Genomic DNA, 18,038 nt, shown 5'->3' on the forward strand with positions numbered 1-18,038 from the left:
CCAAATAATAATATTTACAAAAATATAATGACAATGCTTACATTTTTTTCTGGAGATAGAGGAAGAAGGTTAATGGAAGTGCTTTACTTATAAGCAGGGCCACTGGAATTATGTGGCCGAGAGGACCAAATTGTGCGGCAGGATTGACCAATTTAAGTGGCAAGAAAAGTCCAGTTATGCATTTACAAGGCTAATAGCTCTAACTCAAACAAATGCGAGACCTATTGCATTGCAACTGCTTGTTTCTTTTGGGGGAAGGGTCCCACCTACTCTGGATCTGAGATGTCCCTGTTCCACCTCTGCCAGATACTATGCCAGGTCCGCCAAGTGCTCCAGGTGTCGGGCCACAGGTCAGGCTAGTTTCACACCATACAGCATGAGCAGCCCTCGAGAGCACGAGGCCTGAAGGACCTGAAGCTATAGAGGAAGAGTTTGAGCAGGGGCTCACTGGGTGGCCCAGCAAGCAACACCAAGTCCTGGCTGGGCCACTTCTGCAAACTCCTGGGCTATCACCCTGTAGTGGCTGCCACAGCCAATGTGCTCAGCCCTCGGCTTGCTGCACTTCTAGGATGCAGCATGTTCAGGAAGGCAGAGGGGTGACAGAGTCGCTGGTCACGATGGTCTCACTTCACTCTGCCTGTCTTATGCCCTGGGCTGTTCCTGCCACTGAGACACTGGGCCACGGAGCTGGAGTGGCCAGCAGAGTGCATCGTACATTGCTCCCAGCAGTTACACCCCCCAACCTTCTGTGCATATCACACAGTTTAGCGTAGATGATATGTCACTATTGTTGATCTCTCATAGAGGTTATATAACTCAACTCTTAGACCATTGAAATTATTTAGGTTTGGCCCCACATCACAGGGCATGACAGACCTGGAGAGCTATTTCTTTTATTCAGGAGGGGAAGATAATCAAAGTTCACTTTCATCCCCTGAACTCCTCTCATGGTCCAAAATGTACAGAATAGCATGCTACCCATCCACTGAAAGAACTTTGCCACATTATCATGCTTATGAATTGCTATATAATTGAAATTGCAAAATCAGTGTTTAACTACAAGTGGATATTCTAAGTTAGTTATTATGTGTTCATTTTGTTATGCATGCATGAACCAACTTCCTAGGCAGAAACTGCCCGTTGGATCACCCACTAGTATAGGTGTAAGATAGACATCCAGGTATTCTTGATATTTTGTGTGTGTGAAAGCCTAAAGTATTTCAGCCTAAGTCCATGACAGGTTTCATGGCTACGAGCAAGTAGATTCAGACATACTTACGATGGGGTTGGTCAGCGTACACCATTCTTGTATCATAATTCTGTTTTCTACGAGACAGCTAGTTGTAAAGAGTGACAAGCTTTCTGAATGCACTGATATTAAATGTGGACTAAGCGGAAACAGAAGTATGGCAATATGGCCTGGAGAAATACGCCCTTTCCAGAAATATTAAATCCTCCATGAGTATTGAAGAAGCTAGCTTGCATTTATTTGCTTTTATTAGCAATATCATGTTAGGGACCCGGCTGTGGAAATTGGAGGTTTTCATTCCCAATCATGTTTTAGGTACAGGAATGATGGGTCAGGTGTACTAGGCCATTTTGCAGTCACAACCCTGTGATTGAAAAAACTAGAGAGTTTGCAACTATAAAATTGCTTTTTAGCATTTACTGAATTCATTTTGCGATTCAGTAAAGGTTTACTGAGCCACAAATTAGGTTCAGAAATGGATACCAAATCACAATTTGGAAGGGGCATGTTTAGGGCATCTGTTACAAATTGCGGTTTGGTGTCGAAGGTATCAGTGGTTTACAACGGGAGTTCCAATTGCAAACTATTGAAAAGTTACTATGGTAACTCATTCATAAAAGGAAAGACATGTCCTGGGTATCAGTGCAACTTTAGGAATGTTAAAAAAAAGGCTTGCTGTGGAGCAGGGCGCCATCTCTGTGATGGCCTCAAATCAGAGTGAGTTGCAATTTGCACCTTACCTCATTATTTATGAGCTAGATTGGACTGCAACCCCCACCAAATGAGGATTTTGTGAACCAACCTATTAGTACATAGGTCCATTTGCAGAATCAGTTTATGAAATGTCAGTGCACAATTTGCAACAGTTTTTTGTTAACCAATTCTTAGTACATCTGGCCTGACATGGCCTGCATCAGTTCAGGTGGACTGGGGTAGACTGTGGAGAAAGGGGATACATTTATCCCCTGCAGACTTTTCTTAGTTCAGTACTGAGCCAATTCCGATCACTCGTGGGGCAAAGGGGCCAAAGAGGACTGAAGATTTTGGAGCATCCTTCTGTGAAAGAGCAGTGTATTTGGCTCTGTAATTGCCACGCACTGGAGTCAGCCCCATTCGCGAAAATTGTGCTTATCATGTTATCGTGTGCACGCATTAATTTTACTCATACTGCACATTCTAGTACGGCACATTTGAGTACTGTAAATTCAATCATGCTCAAATGCACATTATTCTAGTCTGCATCTCTCCACACTGGAAAAAAAAACTTTGTCAGTCCAGCCCAATAGAGCTTAGTCACAAATTGTACTGTAATGTGTGTGCAGAGTTATCCAAAGACAATGTAAATTATGTAAGTGTAAAACTATTCAAAGACTGAATGTAAATTAAACATTGGAAGTCAAAGCGCTCTTTATTGTTAAATTTGTTTGTTTTTAATCATTGTTCTTACTTTTATATGTACAAGGCAATGGAGGCACTAATCTCCTGACCTTCAATTATTCATGTTTATCTTTTTTCACTTGTACAGGTTGATAAAGAGACAAACACAGATGAATCGGCCAATGTGATCGAGGCAGTTCGACCCAAAGACCGAGGAAGCTTAACATCTAGACAGCGTCCTTTTGTTAGGAACAGTATGATTGTACGTTCACAAACATTTTCACCAGGAGAGAGAAATCAGTACATTTGTCGGGTAAGAGCGCACATTTCTATCCTGGTTTTCTTCTGTCTGTTCATGCTTGATTGCCCGTTGCTTGATTACCTATTGTATAAGATACTCCAGGTTCTGACATGTGGAGAGTAGGCCTGGGTGAAATTTTAATTACGCGGGAGTAATCAGAGTAATATCAATAATTTTGCTTTACTGTTGTGATACATAATTACCAAAAATTATGCAATTTTTCCACTTCACGTTGTTTGGAGCAAGATGCCTGCTCAAGAGCACAGGAACAGAATGAGCGGCTGCTGATGGCTGCTGTTCCTGTTCTGTTGCATGTGGTGCTATTTTCCTAGTGCAAAATGCATTGTCTGGTACATTTTAGAAAATGGCTCTAAACGCAGGGTTACACTCCTGGCTTGATTCCACATAATCTCGCTTAATTTTGCCATAATTCTGTATAAATATGATATAACAAATTACACAAGTTAAGCCTATCCCTAGTGGAGAGTAGTTTGATTGTCCAAAACATCTCTAATTTCTCTTGCCTAATTCACACTCACCAGGTAGATTGGGAACATCTCTAAAAATGTGATTTTAGAATTTGAAAAAATATGCAGTTCCTTCAAAAAGGGATCATAGAAGCTGAACCATATTTCTTGTTGAATCTCCTGATTATTGCTCTGGCCTTTCTCTTGTTTTCAATCTTATTATTTTAGTAATATTATACACATACTTTATTAAATTGTTCTTATTTTTATTGTATCATCTTTAGTAGTCACCCGTGTAACAGTGTTTCTGTGGACTGTTACACCACTGAAATATATACCCTAAGCTCGCAGCAGAATACTTGCATTTCTTTTTCTGTGAACTGCAAATCGATACAAAGTGTCATCACCGATGGCAATAGTGGTATTAGCACATTGCATGTTTCCCCAGATAAAAATTGAATTGCATAGACTCTAATTCCGCAGATTAAATTATCCCTTTGGAAGACTCAGTACCTTTGAACCTTGGCTGTTCTACCAGTCCTCTATAATGCAAGAGCAGTACTCATAACAATTCATTCATTAAGCATCAAAGAAACATGTGACTCTCCTCCATGTGCAAGAGAAGCAATGATTGTAGAACACTAAATGCTGATTTACGTTGCTCAAAAATAGAAAAATAGAAAATCTACAAACGTGTCTTGCATTTAATAATGTTGGCCATACCGTACCTACAGATACAAGTGTTAGGCGTGCCTTCCCCTCCAACAGCTTCCCTTTCCAACGTATTTCCTCCACAGGAGCCTGAGTGAGCCTTTTTAGGTTGATTGTGCAAGCGCTTTTTAAAGTATTGTGGGCTTTTAACCACGCCCACCGCACCCATTACTTTCACTCATCCATGGGCTTGCCTTTCAAAAATCCTTTGCTTTCATTGGTAAACCTCGCTTTACGTTTGTCCCTCCTTTGGAGAGGTTTTATTACCGCCTTGCAGACTGACCTTGTTACATGGATAATTGCACGATTGCCGATATGATTAACTGTGAGCGAACTTCTTTTTACTTTTGTGTCTCTCCTACGCGCTCATGGGGGCCATGGTGCTTTAAATCAGTGTGCTAATGTCAACTAATGTTTTACTTTTCATTTTTATAGTATGTTATGGTCATATGTTATAGCATGGTATGATATATCATGTTATAGTAATTCACGTTATTGTGTGGTATGTTTTGTGATGTTATGTAGTTGTATGCTGTGTTGTATTTTATCGTGTTGTGCCTGGTTGTTAAAGCACTGTTGTGCTTTCTTGTATTAGTTTTTTTGTGTTACAGTGTGTTTTTCTGATATGTTGTGTTGACATGTCACATTATGTTTTCTAAAGACTAATTTGGCTCCCGTCGTGTCTGTAGTAGAGAGCTGTGTCAGCTTCAGAGAGTGCACCTTTTAAATGTGTTCAGAGTGTCTCTGACGTGACGGCTGATGCACCACTGAGTACACGCACCATTAGTGAACGGAAATGACTTCAGTGAGCAGTGCTCAAGCAGCTGTCAGTCAAGGAGGAGATTAGCACAGGTCATGCACCACAATTTGCGAGAAAGACGTGTATTGGCTGGAAAAGAACATCGTGCAATGAAACCAGTGTAAACCCCTCCTTCCCGCCCCTCTGTGTATCTCCCATCGTTTTAAACCTCACTCGTCCCCATCAACCCCGTGTCCTTTGCTCGCTCACTCTCCTGTCCCACCTCTCGCACACACAACCCCTCCATTAAATCTCCCTTCGCTTTGTCGCTCCCAATCTCTCACACACCCTTTCTTTTGCTCTCTTTTACCGTATTACCTATCGCTTTTTTTTACTCTCTTTCCATCCTGCTACCCTAAACTTGAGTTTTTGTGCCTCTTTTATCATTTCTCTTTCTCCCTCGAAGACTTTTTACCCCCACACTTACTCTCTATTTCTTTTTACTTACTATATAAACCAGAAAACATTACTACATAGTGACCATACTTTTTATTTTTAATGTGCACATGCATGCACTCTTTTATATATACATCAATATATATTCATACCCATACTAACTCATACACACACATAAAACAGTCTTTTTGGCTTTGAGTAAACAGCATTGGCATTTCACTTCCTGTCTGTCCTGATGGCAAGAGAGCTGCATGTTACATTGACTGTAGAGCCAGGCCTGCCAGAGGCCATCCATGTTATACTGGCTGCAAACTGTGGCGTCTCAAGCTCCCTGCAGGGCAGGCCTGTGGTCCTCCATGTTACCTTGCGGCAGAGCCTATTGTTTCTGTGGCCCTACGTGTTACACTGGCTGCAGAGCCTGTCCTCTCTGGGACCATCCATGTCCTACTGGCTGCAGAGTCTGTCCTCTCTGGGGCCATCCATGTCCCACTGGCTGCAGAGCATGTCTTATCAAGGGCCATCCATGTACCACTGGCTGCAGAGCCTGTCCTCTTTGGGGCCATCCATGTTTCAGTGGCTACGGAGCCTGTCTTCCCAGAGGACATCCATGTCCCACTGACTGCAAAGCCTGTTTATCACTTACTTACTCTCTACCCCTCTGTAGGTAACAGGCATCCATATTTCACTACTTGCACACCCACGGTTGATTAATGTGCCCTATTTTTCAAGAAGCTGTTCAGCTATTTTGAGGGGAAAACCTGCTTTCTTTAAAAGTATGAATGTCTAAAAGTAGCAAAACATTTTGCTTTGCCTGTTTATGAATATATATATTTATATATATATATATATATATATATATATATATATATATATATATATATATATATATATATATATATATATACTGTATATATATATGTTCAATGGCATGTGTAGCTGCAGATACACATGCTGTGCATTATCCTGCCATCTAGTGTTGGGCTCGGAGTGTTACAAGTTGTTTTTCTTTGAAGAAGTCTTTTCGAATCACGAGACCGAGGGACTCCTCCCTTTTCGGCTCCATTGCGCATGGGCGTCGACTCCATCTTAGATTGTTTTCTTTCCGCCATCGGGTTCGGACGTGTTCCTCTTCGCTCCGTGTTTTGGTTCGGAAAAGATAGTTATCAATCGGAAAATTCGACGGTATTGTTTGCGATCGGTATCGGGTTAGTCATAGCACATCGACACCGAAGAAAAGAAGAGCTCTGGTAGCCCTTCGAAGCTTCCACTCCTCAACGGGGCCTGGTCGGCCCGACCGCGTGCATCTTCAAAGCTCATGTAACGGACCCCATTCCGCTTCTGCCCCAAATGCCACGCGAAGTATCCTTATACAGACCAACATTTGGTCTGTAATCTGTGTTTGTCCCCCGAACACAAAGAGGATACGTGCGAGGCCTGTCGGGCATTTCAGTCCAAGAAGACGCTGCACGACCGGAGAGCTCGAAGGCTTCAAATGGCGTAGACACCGGCCGGACACCCCGACGTCGAAGAAGAGGAGACATTCTCCATCCCAGATTCGGACTCGGACGAGCCCGAGAGTGAGCAGCTGGCGAGGCAACAAAACGTGAGTAAAACAGCCCCGGCAAAAACTCACTTGAAAATCATGAAGGCCCAGGGGACGCCACCGCCGACAGGCCATGGCTTTACCCGAAAGCACGGTGACCAAGCATCAGCACCGAAAAAGGGCTCACAGCAGCCAAAGTCATCCGACTCCGGTCGAGATACCGGCTCAGAATATACTCGGCACCGAGATACCGGCTCCGACCAAACTCGGCACCGAGAAATCGGCAGCCCGAAATCTAAAAAGGTTTCTTCAGAGCCGAAAAAGACTGCTGAGAAGGTTTTGGTGCCGAAACACCCAGCCTCGGAGCCGAAACAAAGCTCCTATACGGAGGAACAGGGCCTTTCCTCACAACTACAAGGCCACAAGTTTGGACAAGAACTAGAGATGGGAGAGCCAGACCATACCCAGAGGAAGCTCCATATACAAAAAGACATGGGGAAAATAAGAACTCTTACCCCAATTAAAATGAAGCAGAAGCTCGCATTCCATGAAACAGAAATGCAGCCAAAAGCAAAGGTGGCTAAAGAAAAAACACCACCACAGTTTTCTCCACAGCCATCACCACCACCCTCACCACATCTGTCCCCAATAGCAACACCCCCAATGATGCAGTCACCAACGCACACAGGGATGAGCCAAGATGACCCAGATGCATGGGATCTGTACGATGCACCAGTCTCTGATAATAGTCCGGACTGCTACCCGGCAAGACCATCACCGCCAGAGGACAGTACTGCTTATATGCAGGTGGTTTCCAGGGCAGCTAATTTCCATAACATAGCATTACATTCGGAACCTATAGAAGATGACTTTTTGTTCAATACTCTGTCATCAACACATAGCCAATACCAAAGTTTGCCAATGTTACCAGGCATGTTAAAACACGCCAAACAGGTGTTTCAAGACCCGGTCAAGAGCAGAGCCAGCACACTGAGGGTGGAGAAGAAATATAAACCTCCCCCTACGGACCCTGTTTACATTACGCAACAACTAACTCCTGATTCAATGGTAGTAGTAGCGGCCCAGAAAAGGGCAAACTAACAAACCTCTGGGGACGCACCACCACCCGACAAAGAAAGTCGGAAATTCGATGCAGCAGGTAAAAGGGTGGCAGCACAGGCAGCCAATCAATGGCGAATTGCCAGTTGGCAAGCTCTACTGGCAAGATACGACAGGGCACATTGGGACGAAATGCAACATTTCATTGAACACCTTCCCAAAGAGTTCCAGAGCGTGCCCAATAGGTTGTAGAGGAGGGACAAAGTATCTCCAACAACCAAATAAGATCAGCTATGGACTCAGCAGACACAGCCGCCAGAACAGTAAACACCGCGGTCACCATTCGGAGACACGCGTGGCTACGCACCTCCGGATTTAAGCCAGAGATCCAGCAGGCTGTGCTGAATATGCCTTTCAACGGACAACAATTGTTTGGGCCGGAGGTGGATACAGCTATAGACAAACTAAAGAAAGACATTGACACGGCCAAAGCCATGGGCGCCCCTCTACTCCCCACAAAGCAGAGGCACTTTTAGGAAGCCACACTTTAGAGGGGGGTTTCGGGCCCAAACCACAGAACCTTCCATCTCTGGCCAGACCCAATATCAAAGAGGAGGTTTTCGGGGACAATATAGGGGTGGACAGTTCCCTAAACCAAGAGGGAAATTCCAAAGCTCAAAAACCCCACAAACTAAACAGTGACTCCAACGTCACAAACCCCCAACACACAACACCTGTGGGGGGGAGACTCACACATTATTACCAAAATTGGCAAGACATAACTACAGACTCGTCGGTCCTAGCCATTCTCCAACATGGTTATTGCATAGAATTCCTACAATTACCACCAAATGTGCCTCCAAGAGCACACAACATGTCCAAACAGCACTTGGATCTGTTACAAGTAGAAGTCCAAGCATTGTTACAAAAAGAAGCAATAGAACTAGTACCCAACCATCAAAAAGGAACAAGTGTCTACTCCCTGTATTTCCTAATTCCAAAGAAAGACAAAACTCTGAGACCCATATTAGACCTCAGAACACTGAATCTTTACATCAAATCAGATCACTTTCACATGGTGACACTTCAAGACGTGATTCCCTTGCTCAAAAAATAAGACTACATGTCAACATTAGATCTCAAGGATGCTTACTTCCACATACCCATACATCCTTCCCACAGGAAATACTTAAGGTTTGTAATCCAAGGCGTGCATTACCAATTCAAAGTGTTACCGTTCGGGATAACAACAGCACCAAGAGCATTCACAAAATGCCTTGTGGTAGTAGCTGCTCATATCAGGAGACAGCACATACACGTATTCCCTTACTTAGACGATTGGTTAATAAAAACCAGTACTCAGCAACAGTGTCTTCTACACACAAAATAGGTCATACAAACCCTTCACAAGCTAGGGTTCTCTATAAACTACCAAAAATCACATCTACAACCGTGTCAAATACAACAATACTTAGGAGCAACAATCAACACACAGAAAGGGATTGCCACTCCAAGTCCACAAAGGGTACAAGCATTTCAAAATGTAATACTAACCATGCACCCAAACCAACACTATCAAGTGAGGTTTGTGATTAAACTTCTAGGCATGATGTCTTCATGCATAGCCATTGTCCCAAACGCAAAACTACACATGCGGCCCTTACAACAGTGCCTAGCAACACAATGGACACAAGCACAGGGTCAACTTCAAGATCTAGTGTTGATAGACCGCCAAACACACTCCTCGCTTCAATGGTGGAATCCTATAAATTTAAACCAAGGGCGGCCATTCCCAGACCCTGTGCCTCAATCCGTGATCACAACAGATGCATCCATGGTAGGGTGGGGAGCACACCTCAACCAACACAGCATACAGGGACAATGGGGCGTTCAACAAAGCCAACTTCATATAAATCATCTAGAACTGCTAGCATTGAAAGCATTTCAACCGTTAATAGCCCACAAACACATTCTTGTCAAAACAGACAACATGACGACAATGTATTACCTAAACAAACAGGGAGGGACACACTCTGTGCTCCCATCACAGCTGTGTCTCTTAGCACAAAAGATTTGGCATTGGGCGATTCACAATCACATTCACCTAATAGCACAGTACATCCCAGGAATTCAAAACCAGTTCGCCGACAATCTCAGTCGAGATCACCAACAAACCCACAAATGGGAAATTCATCCCCAGATACTACAAACTTACTTTCAAAGCTGGGGAACACCACAAATAGACCTATTCGCAACAAAAGAAAATGCAAAATGCGAAAACTTTGCGTGCAGGTATCCACACCCTCACTCCAAGGGCAATGCGTTATTGATGAGTTGGTCAGGGATATTTGCTTACGCTTTTCCCCCTCTCCCACTCCTTCCGTATCTAGTAAACAAATTGAGTCAAAACAAACTCAAACTAATACTAATAGCAACAACTTGGGCTCGCCAACCATGGTACACAACACTACTAGATCTGTCAGTAGTACCTCATATCAAACTACCAAACAGACCAGATCTGTTAACTCAACACAAACAACAGATCAGACACTCGAATCCAGCATCACTCAATCTAGCAATCTGGCTCCTGAAGTCTTAGAATTTGGACATTTAGACCTTACACAAGAATGTATGGAGGTCATTAAACAAGCTAGGAAACCTACTCCAAGAGATTGTTACGCAAATAAATGGAAAAGATTTGTTTATTACTGCCATAATAATCAAATTCAACCACTAAATGCGTCCGCAAAAAACATTGTAAGCTACTTATTACACTTACAAAAATCAAAGCTAGCTTTTTCCTCCATTAAAATACATCTCACAGCAATATCTGCCTATCTGCAGATTACACATTCAATATCACTCTTTAGAATCCCAGTCATCAAAGCATTTATGGAGGGTCTAAAGAGAATCATACCCGAGAACACCACCAGTTCCCTCATGGAACCTCAATATTGTATTAACACGACTCATGGGTCCATCATTTGAACCCATGCACTCTTGTGAGATGCAATACTTAACCTGGAAAGTAGCCTTCCTAATCGCTATCACATCTCTTAGAAGAGTAAGTGAAATACAAGCATTTACTACACAAGAACCCTTTATACAAATACACAAACATAAAGTGGTTCTACGCACAAATCCCAACTTTTTACCAAAAGTTACATCACCGTTCCACCTAAACCAAACAATAGAACTCCCAGTCTTTTTTCCACAACCAGACTCGGTAGCCGAAAGAGCCTTACATACATTAGACATCAAAAGGGCACTAATGTATTACATTGATAGAACAAAACAATTTCGCAAGACAAAACAATTGTTTGTAGCCTTCCAAAACCTCATGCAGGAAATCCAATATCCAAACAGGGCATTGCCAGATGGATAGTGAAATGTATTCAAACTTGCTATGTTAAAGCAAAGAGAGACCTGCCTATTACGCCAAAGGCATACTCCACTAGAAAGAAAGCCACCACAATGGCCTTTCTAGGAAATATACCTATGACAGAAATCTGTAAGGCAGCTACATGGTCTACGCCTCATACATTTACAAAACATTACTGTGTAGATGTGTTAACAACACAACAAGCCACAGTAGGACAGGCAGTATTACGAACATTATTTCAAACAACTTCAACTCCTACAGGCTAAGCCACCGCTTTTGGGGAGATAACTGCTTACTAGTCTATGCACAGCATGTGTATCTGCAGCTACACATGCCATCGAACGGGAAATGTCACTTACCCAGTGTATGTCTGTTCGTGGCATGAGACGCTGCAGATTCACATGCGCCCTCCCGCCTCCCCGATAGTCTGTAGCCATTATAAGTTGATGAAAATTGTATATTATATGGAAATAAAACTTGTACATTTGTAAATTTGTAAATATATATCATTTTAGACACATTATGTACATACATACTTACTCCATTGCATGGGCACCTTTACTATATACACAACTCCTACCTCACCCTCTGCGGGAAAAACAATCTAAGATGGAGTCGACGCCCATGCGCAATGGAGCCGAAAGGGGAGGAGTCCCTCGGTCTTGTGACTCGAAAAGACTTATTAGAAGAAAAACAACTTGTAACACTCCGAGCCCAACACTAGACGGCAGGACAATGCACAGCATGTGAATCTGCAGCATCTCATGCCACGAACAGATGTACACTGGGTAAGTGACATTTTCCATATATTGCAAATAGGCTCTTTCATACAAAAATATATATGTATTTATAATGTTTTTACCTCTATTGCCTTGCAAGAAACGCAAGTAGTTTCAAAATTATGGCTCGCCAAATAAACATCTTTTTTAAATGCCATGTGTTTAATGTCTGCCCTCCCTATCCATTTCATTCTGTGAATGGTTCCAATAATCATCTGTAGCAAACAGTGATCAGCGTCATAGCGGGTTAAACTAAGAGGCTAAAGCCATATACAGCCGCATGGAAGCCGTTTTTATTGATTCCCCATAGTTGGAAAGACTATGCAAGAAGCTTCAGTTAAGAGTTTATCTATATAACCTGGTATTGTTACAAGTACCGACTAACCCACTGTGATGTTTTTTCTAGTGAGATCCACAACATAACATGCTCAGTGTTTCCCATCACTCCAAAATCTGACTCTTGGTGTGCACGTACAATTTAGACATTGGTTATGTTTGCCTACGTTCCATTGGCATCACACTGCCAACGTGGACCAACAATGCCTCCGCATAGAATGACAGTGTAGGGGCACCAGTGATAATACTTTATAGACATACGCTTATGCTGGGCTTGGCATGTAGCTTGGTTGTGGTAAAACGAAACCCTGTGAAACAACTTAATACTAGAGCAAGTTAGCCATTCATATTTTCAGAAATTTTAGCTCGCTCAGTGCTCTTTGGTCAGTTGCCATAATGCACGTGTATTTACTAGTATGTATAAATATATTTCTATACAAAAACTTTGGGGCCGAGGCAAGGATTGCCGCACCTCTTCCTACAATTATATAAGTCATGTATTTTGATAACTATGGTCAATTGAATGTATATAAATATATATATATATATAATTATATATATATATATATATATATATATATATATATATATATATAGTTACGTGCCAGTAACACTTTTATTATTATTATTTTCGGTTGAGATGTCTACTAAATACAACATAAATACATCCCATGTTAAACAACTGTGTCATATAGCAACAATCCACATAGATACACTCCAGACCAAGCCACATGATTCCAATCAGCATAATTCCACTCAATACCACACAGTTCCACACAACACAATTCATCTCCACACATATCCATCCCACACCAAATAATTCAACACCAAACCACATCATTCAACTCAACAACACAATGCACCACATACGTCCAATGCACACCACAGAATTCCACATCATGCCGCAAAATCCAACAGTACACCACATAATTAAACTCCATAGATACCACTCCACAACACAAAATACCATTCAACACTATTACACTCCATGACACACAATCCCACTCCACATAGTTAGACTGCACACCACCGCCATGAAAAGGCTGGCGGGAGGGGGACTCGTAAGCACTGCCCGGGAGGATTAAATCCGCCAGGACCAACGTGGCGGAAAACCGCCAGTCCCGGCGGTGCGACCGCGACGCTTCTGCCGCGATCGTAATATGCGAGCTTGTACCACCAGCCTGTTGGCAGTACAATCTCTAGAACAGCCCTGGCGGTCTTTGACCGCCAGGGTTGTAATGAGGGCCATTGTCTATTTACAATGCCAATAGCTCTAACTCTCGCAAAAGCGAGGCCTTTTAGCTTTGCCAATGCTTCTTCAGCCTGGTTTCAAATGGATGGTAACATGCCATTCCGTGCCTGGACCGAAATTCTGTTCTGCTCTCACCCTTGCATGGACCTTCATTATTCATTCAGAAATATTGTTTGGACTAACGAACCTGAATAATTGCTGCCCCACGTGTTCTTTTGCTGCGTGCAGACTCTGTGCCTCAAGTAATCCACTCAAGAATCAGGAAATCAGTTGCAGAGTATAATGCGTTCATAGAACAGGCTGATAACCAATCAACCTAAAAATAAATATGCTTGAGCAGGCCAACTGAAAACACAAAGAAAGATAGTGGGACGAATGGGGGCGGCGGCGTTAGTTGGCCTCAGATATGAATTACTGGTCTTTGTTTGCCTTCTGATGTCCGTGTCACTGGCATATTAGTTCTTGCTTCACTGAAATATAACATTTAATTTTCTGTCTTGAACTGCTGTCTATAGAATCTCTCGGTTGAAACCTCTTCCAAAGTCCTGCCATAATCATTTGCTAGTACCCCAAATGCACATTCCTCACATTCCCATAAAAGTGTTTCATGCAATCACCTTCAGTCATTTAAAAAAAATGTTCCCTCTGCAGAGCCCCTGTGTCATTTCTGACCTTTCGTCAAGGATAAGGGCCACACAGCGAATTGGCAAGATAACGTATTGCAATAACGTAAAGGAAATAACGTAACATCAGGAGTGAGAAACTGCTGCATCAGCCAAGGCAGCTGACTTAGCCCCACCCTCGCTGACTTAGCCCCAGCCTCACTGACCTCTTTGAGGGTTAGGGTTTCTGGTTCTTATTCTTGGTGCATTGCTGCGGAAGCTTTAGATAACTTATTCTTGTAGTTGTTGTTTTGTACACTTTTACTCTAGAAAGGGGCTGACTGCCTTCCTCTTCCTCACACCAATATCCTACACAACACTGACTTCACCCCAGCCTCCGATAGGAGTGGTGTAGTATGTGTGGGACCAAAGCCGGTCTTTTTCTATGACAGTGCCCTGGACGGGAAGAAAATATGAAAAATTAGCACCCCTCCACCCTGTGCTACTGATAAATAAAATGAGGCAGAAGGGGGTCAATTTTGTGTTCACAGGTTAGCTGCTGACAACATGAAAGTAGTAACTGGCCTCTGAACATAAACAAATCAGTCCATCCCCCCAACTCTCCTGAGTCGCACAGCTCAGATCTATTCGAGATGATTGAATCTTCACAGCCACCTGAGAACACCCTACATTCACTAATCCAGCTCTTTCAGGAGGCAAGCCATCAGATACAATTGTGTCACCATTAGGTGAGACAGTCGTAGATACTGAAGAGGAGACTGGGTGTAAGGAAGATGAAAAAAATACAACCCTTGGACAGAGCCAGAAGGACAGGGAACCAATGACACCTGGTCCAATAAGGAGCAATCAGAATCACCTGAGCCTTCTCTATTCTGATATTCTGGAGGAGGTCTGGCAGGAGAGCAATTGGAGCAAAAGCATATAGTAACCCCTAAGGACACGGAAATGCTAGGGCATCCACTGCCCACGCCTGAGGAGAGGGAATCTCTGAACAAAATAAAGGACATTGAGTATTCTCTCAGGAGGTACAGAGGCCCACCACGACCTCCCACACTCTCTGCAGACCAGATTGAGGAAAGGAAGGGAGAGATGGAATGTCAAGTTACAGAGGATGGCAAATTCCTGCTGAGGCTGTCTGCTCAGAAATTCCTCTCCCCCTAAATGTATACTGCCTTTAGATCAAGAACATACATTTCAATCCAGGAACAAATCAGAGAGGTAATCTGATTCAGGGACATGCTCTTGTTACCCCCCCTGCCTGTTCAAGTATGCCTTTGCTATTTGAATGTCTGTCCAGACTACCACACTGTTTCCTTTTAAGAAGTCCTGAAAGACAACCAAAGCCATCCTGATACCCATCAGTCCTCTCCACTTCGAGGACTGGCGACTTTCCCAAAGAGACCAGGGAGCCTTTCTCTCTTATGGACCCAATACCACCCCCACCAACTCCACATGACTGTCATCCATTGTCAAAAGGGCAGGGTGTAGCAGCTGGAAAAGGAGACCTTTCGACAAGTGATTTGGGTCCAGCCACCATGAGAGATCCTGAGAAACCTGGTCTGTAAGTGGAATCATCAGGCCATAAGTCTGTTAGCTGGGATCCCAGTGTCTGAGAATGTGGGTCACCACTGGCTTCAGATGAAACTTCACCCCTGGAACCACGGCCATTGTGACTGAGAAAATACCTTGAACTCATTACCAGCATCTTGCAGAACTCGGTGAACGTGTCAACAAGTCTTTCACACCTGACTGGTAAAAAGTGCATTCTGCTGATCGGAAGAAAGGCTGCTCCTATTTGAGAGTCCAAATGAACGCTGATAAAAGTATTCTCCTGAGATGCAGTCAGATGTGATTTTTGAATGTTCACCAGAAGACCAAAGTCTGCCAAGGATTGAAGGACCAATCCACATCTTGCTGTGCCTTAAGAAAAAGAGGGAGCAGTCAACAACCAATCATTCAAATAGGGAAACAAAACAACTCCCTTAAAATGCAAAAAGGCAATAATTGGAGCCAATACCTTTGTGAAGATTTGGGGAGATGTTGCAGACCGAATGGCAGGACCTTGAACGGATAATGTTGGTTGTCGACTGCATACCTCAGATATGACTGGCTCTTTACATGTACAGGAACATGAAAGTAAGCATCCTGAAGGTCAAATGTTGGCACTAAAAACAGGATCGAGTAAAAACCCACGCCCCTCTGATCCAATGGAACCGGGACCATGGCCTGCTTCTGTAAGAGGATCTGTATGCCTAAAAGCAGGAATTGAAGTCTGACAGGGTCTTTTTTGAGAAGGTGTAACCTTGAAGCATGTCCTGCCACAGAAGCATCGGCTGCAGAGGTAAAAGCCCAAAGACTGTCAAACATGGCTTCAGACAAAAATTGAGACATCTTTTCCATATTGGCCAGCAGTCTCGTAGGATCTTCATTTGATTGGAGACAGTCAAACAACGCATGAAAATCTGTAAGCAGAGTCTGAGTAGCATATGCTGCATAGGTGTTTGCTCTGATGCCATAGTTTGATGTAGCAAAACATCATTTTAAGGCAGACTCAACTGTCTTATCCGCTGGATCAAGTAGGACTGTGTCTCCAGAAGCCAAAGATGAGGAGGAAGACATAGATGCCAAAATAGTTTTAACGATCGGAGTTTGAGGGAACTGATCCTCACACCCTTCTAATAAATAACATTTACTAAGGAGACATGGAATGGCAGCCTTGTCAAATTCCCTCTACTCTTTCTGGAGCATAGTTTGGATCACCTCATGAAAAGCTAAGATGTCCTTGTGTGCAGTATTATACTGAGCCAAAAACTCATCATCAACAACAACTGGAGAGAACACCCAGCAGGTCTTTAAAATGTGTCAGGACTTCTTTGAGCTGATCAGATTGAATGTATCTGCCCCCAGTTTCATCAGGCTCCTCTGAATCATCCTCCAATCTTATGTGCTTTAATGGAACCTCTTTTTTTCTTAATGGCAGTATTGACTGCCTTCTTGATAGGGACTGCAAATCCCCTCTAGAAATGTGCAAAACTTCCTCAACCTCCTCCTGATCAGAGGGGTGGAGATTATTTTGCTTTGCCGCATGTTTCGTCATTCAGCCCTCTGGAAGAGTACAAACTCGCTAATGCAGACTTTCTCTTCCTGTTATATAGCGTTGACAGGCAACCAGACATTATCTTGCGCTATCTGGGAACCTGATTAAATCATTGCCTACCCCTGCGACCATGCATCAGCACTAGACATGGGCAGGGGCTTTGGAAACTATACAGTCCCGCCTCCAAACGGCACCAACCCAGCGGTCAAGCTCCCTGCCCCAGCTCAACACATGAGCAAGGGAGCATGTTGCAAGGTGAGCAGGAGAGTAAGAAAGAACCACGCGCATTTGTGATGCAGTGATGAGGATATGCTGTTGGCGGCAGCTACTGGACCACGCATAGAGCGACACAGGGAAAAGCACCCTGACTCAAAAGTCTGCAGCGCCACCAGTAAGGTTAAAAATGCATACAAAAGCATTAGTCAGCAAAAACTAAGTGCAAAGTAAAAGCCAACAACTAAGAAGAACCAACCATGCACTTGCCTGTCCACAACAGGAATAAAAATACAGAAGGAGAAGCTGGGGAAGAGTTAATTAATAATAAAAAATAAAAAAAACTTATGTGCTGGCCCTGCATGGGAGAGGGGCATATCCATAGTTGTTGGGACTAGGGCAAGGAGGACCCGATGAGGGGCAGGGGGAAGGAAGAAAAAGGAAGAAGGGCTGA

The 18,038-nt window shown here is 43.3% G+C and overlaps 1 protein-coding gene across 1 annotated transcript in view; it reads left to right on the forward strand.

Annotated features, from left to right (window-relative positions):
• The window catches only part of WWC2 (WW and C2 domain containing 2), an 800,549-nt gene that overhangs the window by 727,251 nt on the left and 55,260 nt on the right, over positions 1 to 18,038 (forward strand). The window contains exon 19 of the mRNA XM_069199258.1: positions 2,775 to 2,939. Within this exon, the coding sequence (XP_069055359.1) occupies positions 2,775 to 2,939 (165 nt within the window). The remainder of the gene's footprint in view (positions 1 to 2,774; positions 2,940 to 18,038) is intronic.

Source organism: Pleurodeles waltl, chromosome 1_2 (assembly GCF_031143425.1).
Source record: "Pleurodeles waltl isolate 20211129_DDA chromosome 1_2, aPleWal1.hap1.20221129, whole genome shotgun sequence".
NCBI classification, from domain to species: Eukaryota; Metazoa; Chordata; class Amphibia; order Caudata; family Salamandridae; genus Pleurodeles; species Pleurodeles waltl.